Genomic DNA, 8304 nt, shown 5'->3' with positions numbered 1-8304 from the left:
TTCCCTGTAGTTATGACTTCTGGAGTCTAGCCCATGACTGCAAAGCCACCAGCGGGGTCTCCAGTGAGACTGACGTTGAGCTTGTAGGACGTGGCGCTGGCAGCTGGCAGGGACACAGGAGGCCTGCACGGGCCGACCACTTTCCTACCGGGGGATGGGCACAGGCACCACCAACCACAGGTGGAACCCGGACATGGTTGTGTCTCCCCTCACCTGCCTCCCACCATTTCCACCCAGGCAGGGTGCTGCTTGGGGCCCATGGCCAGTTCAGACCCACACACTGGGGTCCCCACATGGCCCTTCACAAGGCCCTTGCCTGGTGTGGCCTCACGGGTTGAGTTTCCAGGTGTCTGTCTATTGGCAGAACGTCCTGGGTGACCCCCAGCCCTTTCCTGCCAGGTCAGCCCCGGACCACCCCAGAGTGGAGCCTGCTTGGTGGGCGAGGTGGGCCCCAGCCTCGGAGTCTCATGCACTTTTCGGATCTTGCTTTGTAGTGGTGACGCTTTCATCTCCAATTCAAGAAGTTACTTTCCACAGTGCCAGGCTCTGCTGAATAAAATCACATCCGTGAACCCTCAGACGGATATCGACGGGCTGCGGAACATCTGGATTATAAAGCCTGCGGCCAAGTCCCGGGGCCGAGGTGAGTTCGCTGGTGTGGGTGCCACCTGGACCGCATTCGCAGCTACTGATGGCCGCACTTGATGCCAGCTGCCATGAGCAAGGGACAGTCTCAGGCCCACGCACCACAGGGAAGGAAGTGTGGGGGCAGAATGCCGAGGCAGCATGGGGCTCGGGCTCACGGGCACTGGAGCAGTCTTGGACGAGGAGGCGTCTTCACAGCTTGTGTTCAATTCACAAGGCTGGGTTCTGGTGGACGAATTAGGTTCCCTCCTTTGTATTCACAAACTGGTCTGTGGTTTTCTTTTTATTATTATTTTTTTATTCAAGATGGAGTTTCACTTTTGTTGCCCAGGCTGGAGTGCAGTGGCGCAATGTCACCTCACTGCAACCTCCACCTCTCAGGTTCAAACAATTATCCTGCCTCAGCCTCCCGCGTAGCTGGGACTACAGGCGCTCACCACACCCAGCTAATTTTTTGTATTTTTAGTAGATATGAAGTTTCACCATGTAGTCCAGGCTGGTCTCGAACTCCTGACCTCAAGTGATTCACCTGCCTCGGCCTCTCAAAGTGCTGGGAGCCCCTACACCCCTTTGGTTTTGGTTTTAATATTGCCATGATTGCCCTCTTGGTATCACGAGTATGCTAGCCTCTAAAATGGATGAAGGACTTTCATCCCAATTAACAATGGAATTCCTAGTCCTTGAATTTATTATAAAACTCACCTGTAAATACCAGACTCTAGGAGGTAGATTCTTAATACCTTTACACTTTGTGGTTTTCTACATCTTCTTGAAAGTAGCTGTGACTATGTTCTCTTTTCTATTCCCACTGGTGAGTACCGTGTGTCCTATTAAAAAAAAAAAAAAAAACAGGACTTCCTAGTGGTCTATTCTTATTCCTGTTTCCAAAGAACCAACATCTGGTTGCATTTTTCAATTTTCCTGAGAGATTCCCCCCCTTATCTCTTAGATGCTAAGTTCACTTATTTTCATTTCTTATGCAATAATAAAAGCTTTAAGGCTATGAAATTTCCTCTGAATGTGGCTTAAGCTGCATCATCTTGTTTATGTTACATAATGTTCTCATTTTCCTTTGTATCTAAATAGACGTTACTTTTAGCTTGGTTTTGTCTGCCTTGAGTTATTTTGAAGAGTTTTCTTTTTTTTATTCTCAAGTGGTTCATTTTTGTGTGATTTTTTACTATTATTAATTTTTAAACTTTTTTGAGACAGGGCCTTACCCTGTAGCCCAAGCTGGAGTGCAGTGGTGCGATCATGGCTCACTGCAGCCTCAACCTCACCAGGCTCAAGTGATCCTCCCACCTCAGCCTCCTGAGTAACTGGGACTGTAGGTGTGTACCGCCATACCCAGTTAATTTTTTTTTTTTTTTTTGTAGAGATGTGGTTTTGTCATGTTGCCCAGGCTGTTTTGCGTGATTTTTAAAAAATCTTGGCCCGGTGCAGTGGCTCACGCCTGTAATCCCAGCACTTGGGAGGCCGAGGAGGGTGGATCACCTGAGGTCAGGAGTTCGAGACCAGCCTGACCAACATGGAGAAACTCCGTCACTACTAAAAATACAAAATTAGCTGGGCATGGTGGTGGGTGGCTGAGGCCAGAGAATCGCTTGAACCCTGGAGGTGGAGGTTTTCGTGAGCCGAGATTGCGCCATTGCACTCTAGCTTGGGAAACGAGAGTGGAACTCTGTCTCAAAAAAAGTCTTTATTAAGTTGTGATTTTCTTACATTCAATCTAAAGCCTCTTTCATCCTGCCACAAGCCCTTTTCTGGGTGTGTGTGGCCTGCACTCCGCTGGCAGCCTGCAGGCTTTCATCTGGCTTCCCACGAGTGCCCACCCTGCCTGGCCACGTGTGGGGTGCTCTCCCCAGGCTGTGTCCAAACCACTCACCTTCCCCGTCTGCCGCTGTCCATCAGGCTAGACTTTGCACCCACTGTGGACACCTGCATCCCAGGGACGCTTGGTGGACGCCCCAAACCCACCTGCTCCAAACCAAATGCACTTCGTGCTGCCTGTCACTAGCTGTGCCCCCTCCTGGTCCTGTTGGGCCCACACGTGCGGGCCCAGAGTGACGTCACTGGTTTGTGGCTGCGTCCCAAGCTTCATCTGAGGATGGTGAGGTCTCAGCTTCCCAAAACTGAAGAAGCGAAGTCTGGTATTTTTGCAGGGAAATCTTGCCTCCGTCTTGTTCTGCCTTGTCCCTCAGCCGATGGAGCTCCCCTGCACTCCGTATCAGTCAGAATAGACCCGATGGTGCCACGTAACGAGCAGCAGCAGATATATCCGCGGCAGCTCCTCTTCCGTGCATGCCTGTTGTCCATCCTGGGCTGGCGTGGGAGCACGGCAGGGATGCTCCTCCCATCAAAGCCCCCATCTTGTGACCCCCGTTCCCTGGAGGCTTCAGGCTATTGCAGCAGAGAAAGAGCAGCTGGCAGGAAGTGCGGCAGCCATCTGCACAGATACTGCTGGTCTCCACAGTTGTGTGGCCTAACTTGGGGGTGAAGGTGGGAAACTGGAAAACCCACCTGCACAAGAGGACCAGCAGCCCCCCACCCTGCCCTTCCTAGTGTTACCCTCACAGGACTCCAAGACCCCGAGTGCTGCCCCTCACAGCCCTCAGGAGACCCCACCGCCCAGCCTGGTGGCTGATCTCAGGTCCTTAGAATGCCGTGCTCCCTGTTCACACCAAACCCCAGAGTGTGGCCTAGGGTGTACTGACTCCCTTTTATTTATTTACTTATGGAGATGGAGTCCCAGGCTGGAGTGCTGTGGTGCAATCTTAGCTCACTGCAACCTCCGCCTCCTGGTATAAGCAATTCTCCTGCCTCAGCCTCCCGAGAAGCTGGCGTGCACCACCACGTCCAGCTAATTTTGGGCGTGTTTTGGCAAAGTCAGGTGGCACACACTGTAATCCCAGCTACTTGGGAGGCTGAGGCAGGAGAATTATTTTTGTATTTTTAATAGAGATGGGGCTTTACCCGTTAGCCAGGCTGGTCTCGAACTCCCAACCTCAAATGATCCACCCACCTTGGCCTTCCAGAGTGCTGGGATTACAGGTGTGCGCCACCACACCCATCCTGCTGGCTCCCTTTTAAAAATGACTCTGTCCCTGCGCCTTCACTGATCTGTGTCCCTTCGGAGTCCTGGGGGTGGTTCTGTGGGGGAGAGCTTGGGGAAGACTGGCACTGGCTTCTGCCTCATCTGTGAGCGCTAGGCCTTCCCCGACCCCCGGCCGTGCTGCCTGCTGGCCCTGGACAAAGCTAGTGCAGGTCTCGGGGCCAGGCTGCGGCCCTGCCCCTGGGCTCAGGAGCTGCACAGTGGCCGTGCAGGCTGGGCTGACTGGTGGCCTCTTGCAGACATAGTGTGCATGGACCGTGTGGAGGAGATCCTCAAGCTGGTGGCTGCAGAGCACCCTCCTTCCAGGGACAACAAGTGGGTGGTCCAGAAGTACATCGAGACACCAATGCTCATCTACGACACCAAGTTTGACATCAGGCAGTGGTTCCTCGTCACAGACTGGAACCCCCTGACCATCTGGTTCTACAAGGAGAGTTACCTGCGGTTCTCAACACAGCGCTTCTCCCTGGACAAGCTGGACAGGTCAGTGCAGAGGACGAGCTGGACACCTCGGGCCAGGAAATGGGCTGCTGCCCTCACTCCTGGAGCCGTTGCAGTGAGAAGCAGCCCCAGCAGGGCCCCCTCACTGCCACCTGCCACCACGAGAGGCACAGGTGGGGAAACTGAGGCTTGGGAGGCTGATTACCTCCCTCTGGACAGGCTCAGGCCCACCAGCCTTCAAAGCCAGCGCCCTACACCCCACGCTCTGTGCATCTTCCTTGGAAAATCTTAAAAGGCACCATTTTGCCTGTGCCTGCGGGTATCGGAATCGTGTGGGCAGCACCTGGACCCCAGTGCAGGGGAAGTGATGTGTGGGGTGCCTGGCGGAGGCTCAGACATCCGTGAGCCCAGGGTGGAGAGACCCCTGCCTCACCCAGTCCCTCATGGGCAGGATGGCAAGAGCCCGTGGTGTCCTCGGGAGCATACTGTCCACACGGCAATGTCTGCCAGCCTCTGCGCCAAGGCTTCCTTTGACTGTTGTGTGACCCTCGCTTGGTGTGAGGGGCTGGGGGACCTGATGGCTGGGCAGGAGTGGGGGCTGCTTTACAAGGGAGTGAGAATGCAGGGAGGCCTGAGAGTCACTTAACAGAGACCTTGCAGGGGGTTCAACTCTGGCCCAGGCTGGGGGCTGCTGTCATGCTGGGTGTTGCACTGGAAGTCACACCCAGAAGAGGGCCTGGGAGGAGCCGGCCTGGGGCCTCGACTCTCACCCGCCCGCTGCCTCTGGTCAAGTGGGCCTGGAGGGGGTTCAGGAACTCACCTGTGAAAAAATAGCTCCTGTGCGGTGGGAAGCCAGGGCCCCTTCCAGCCTCTGTCCCCAGGCCTCCAGCCGAGAGCCGTGTGCCGTGTGCCATGTGCCATGTGCCTGGCCAATCTCAGGGCCTCTCTGAGCCACTTCTCCATCTGGGACATAAACATGCATCCCAGTGATGGGAGGGTCCCTGACATCGGGTCAGATACGTACTGACAAAAATTAAAGACGGGGCTAAACGTTAGCCCTGCAGGTCTGAGCCCTGATGAGCTATTTTTGCCAAAACGCTCTTCGACATGCCTGTATCTTTTTTCTTTTCATCCACTTCCCAGTGGAAATATAACTTACATACAGTCATGGGTGGTCTCGCCCCCCCGCCACGAACAAGGTGGAAAATTCCTGGCCCAACACGCCTGCAACGGAAGTGAAAATGCTTTTCACGTACATACAGCATAGTGCAATCTCCTAAACCATGTTAGTGGTTTTAACTCCTGTTGAGAAATAGGGCAAGAGTATAACTAAATTACTGACAATTTTAGGTAGGTGACTGTTTCTCACCCTGTGTCACCAGCGTCCCTCTGGCCACATGCAGATGGGGAAACTGAGGCGCAGGGAGGCTCTTACTTGCCAGCAGCACCTAGTTGGGGGCCCTGGGCTGGTGGGCATCTGCCCTGCCCCCAAGTGCATTCCATGGCATCTGCCCACTGGACTGAGGGTTGTTTGTCCTGGGGTGTGTCAGCTGGGGAGCCAGGAGAGTCCCCCCAGCCGGCCTGGGCTCCTCTGTCAGGGCGTGGGAGTCCTTGGGGACGAGGTTCCCTAGAGCCAGCTGAGTGGGCACAGCACGGCTGGGAGGACCCGCCTTGGGCGCCTTCCTGGGCTGGAGGCTGAGCACCTGCCCCTCGACCCCCGCCCCCCACCCCACGCAGCGCCATCCACTTGTGCAACAACGCCGTCCAGAAGCACCTGAAGAACGACGTGGGCCGCAGCCCTCTGCTGCCAGCACACAACATGTGGACCAGCGCCAGGTTCCAGGAGTACCTGCAGCGCCGGGGCCGCGGCGCCACGTGGGGCAGCGTCATCTACCCGTCCATGAAGGCGGCCATCGCCCACGTCATGAAGGTGGCGCAGGATCACGTGGAGCCTCGTAAGAACAGCTTTGAGCTCTACGGGGCCGACTTCGTGCTTGGGAGGGACTTCAGGCCCTGGCTGATCGAGATCAACTCCAGCCCCACCATGCACCCGTCCACGCCCGTCACGGCCCAGCTGTGCGCGAAGGTGCAGGAGGACACCATCAAGGTGGCTGTGGACCGCAGCTGTGACATCGGCAACTTCGAGCTCCTGTGGAGGCAGGTGAGCCTTGCCCGCCCCTGCCCGGGTGGTGGGTGCCATCCTCTGGGGGGTTTGGTGGCAGCCCCCCGTGTGGATGCTTTGCCACCTGGTTACTCAGCAAGGGTGGAGCCGCAGGCCGCCAGCCCCAGAGGGTCCATGGAGGATGCCAATCCCGCTCCATGACTCCTGCTCCGTGACCCAGGCCTGCCCTGCCCCCCCGTGGGACTTGGTGCCTCATTGGCACTGAGGAAGGGGCTGCTACAGGCGTCTGGGCGTGCGGGGCGGCCCTGCTCGCTTGGCCCAGAGCTCTGTCCAGTTTTCCTCCCTCGTTCCCAGCCCCACCCAGCCCTGACTGATGTTTGAGGTGGGGACTCCATGCCAGCAGCCTCCAGGCCCACCGTTCTGCTCCTTCACTTTGGCCTGCAGTGTCTTCCACTCCGAGGGTCTTTTGGGGGCCTCCTTCTCCCCTTGGGACCTTCCTAGGGGGTGAGGCCTGTGCCTGGAGACGTGCTGGAGCCATCGGGAAGTGTGGCCGATGCCTCTCTCTTGAGGCCTCTTTGTGGCTAAACTGGAGAAAAGTGCAGCCCAGTCCTTGGGTGTGGGGCCCCCTGGATCGCCCCTCAAGCCTCAGGAAGCCTGGGCTCTCCACAGGCTCTACAGAGCCTGGGAGCTTCCTGAGGGTCTGCAGGGGACCCCAGGTGTTCACTCCTGAGTCGGGCGGGGGTCTGTGCCCCAACCAACCCTTCCTGCACAGACTCCACCATCCCGGCCACATCCCAGCATCCCTAACCTGTGCCTTCCCCTCAGCCTGCGGTCGAGCTGCCCCCATTCAGCGGGTCTGACCTCTGCGTGGCGGGCATCGGTGTGAGGAGGGCAAGGAGGCAGGTGCTGCCCGTCTGCAACCTCAAAGCCTCAGCCTCGCTGTGGGACGCACAGCCGCTGAAGGCACAGTGCCCCCTCGCCACGCTGGACCCCACCCAGGGACCCACACGACTGGCTCTCCAGCGAGACCTGGGACTGAAAGATGAGAAGGGGCTCCCCGTGGCCTTGCTGGCACCCCTAAAAAGGCCAGCCGAGAGCGGCAGAGCCGCGCAGCCCACCCGCACCAAGGCTGCCGGGAAGGCGGAGCTCCCTGCCTGCCTTTGCCGCCACGTGGACAGTCAGGCCCTGAACACCGGTGACCCCGAAGCACAGCCTACCAGATACTCGGATCCAAACCTGTTTAATGTGCACCCCCTGGTGCCTGTGCTGCAGGGCCTGAAGACAGAGGAGGGTGCCCTGCGTCCGCCACCCGGAGCCCCAGGTAATGTGGGGGCCGTCTGCTCCATCCCCAACCCTCCCTCACCAGCAGCCGCTGCGCCCTCCAGGACAGGGCACAGAGCAGGCTTCGATGCTGGGGCATGGGTGTCCCCTGACGGAGGGTTTGGGGCATGCGGCACCTGTCCCAGCCCCGCATGGGGGTCTGGGGGGGAGTGGGAGTGCTGGCCAGATGGATAGTGGGGTCCCCTCTGTAGAGCCTGGAGGGTGATGCCTTTCTCAATACCTCTGGGGTGTGGTGCGGGTCGGGAGGATTTGAGTTCAGCCCTTGAACCGCGCCATGGACAGCACAAACTCCCTGGCTGAGCGAGGTGATGAAAGTGACCGCTGAGCTTTTGCGTCTGGTTTTCCGAAGGCTCTGAGGGGCTGAGGTTACAGGTGGAGCCACCACGCCTGGCTCCTGTCGGGCTCTTCTGAGCCCTGGCTAAACCTTCAGAATCAAGGGGCTGCCACCGGCTGCTCTTGGCCTCAGAGTAGCTGAGAAGGATGTGGGGCTGGGACGCGGCTGGCCAGCAGGCAGCTTCACCTGTTCCTCCCGCTCGAGGGTCCTTATGAGGGCGTGCGGGGGTCTCTACGAGGGCGGTGGGGTCTCTACGAGGCATGGTGGGGTCTCTACGAGGGCATGGTGGGGTCTTTAGGAAGGTGTGCT

General features: G+C 57.7%; 1 protein-coding gene across 1 annotated transcript in view; it reads left to right on the top strand.

Annotated features, from left to right (window-relative positions):
* TTLL8 (tubulin tyrosine ligase like 8) overlaps positions 1–8304 on the top strand; it is a 31495-nt gene that overhangs the window by 16594 nt on the left and 6597 nt on the right. Inside the window, exons 8-11 of the mRNA XM_032266287.1 lie at positions 400–643; positions 3997–4240; positions 5936–6359; positions 7146–7742. Coding sequence (XP_032122178.1) covers positions 400–643; positions 3997–4240; positions 5936–6359; positions 7146–7742 — 1509 coding nt within the window. The remainder of the gene's footprint in view (positions 1–399; positions 644–3996; positions 4241–5935; positions 6360–7145; positions 7743–8304) is intronic.

This window comes from Sapajus apella, unplaced genomic scaffold, assembly GCF_009761245.1.
Source record: "Sapajus apella isolate SASKATOON/1434 unplaced genomic scaffold, GSC_monkey_1.0 scaffold156, whole genome shotgun sequence".
NCBI classification, from domain to species: domain Eukaryota; kingdom Metazoa; phylum Chordata; class Mammalia; order Primates; family Cebidae; genus Sapajus; species Sapajus apella.
Note: the sequence above shows the minus strand (reverse complement) of the source record. Positions and strands in the feature narration are given on the sequence as shown.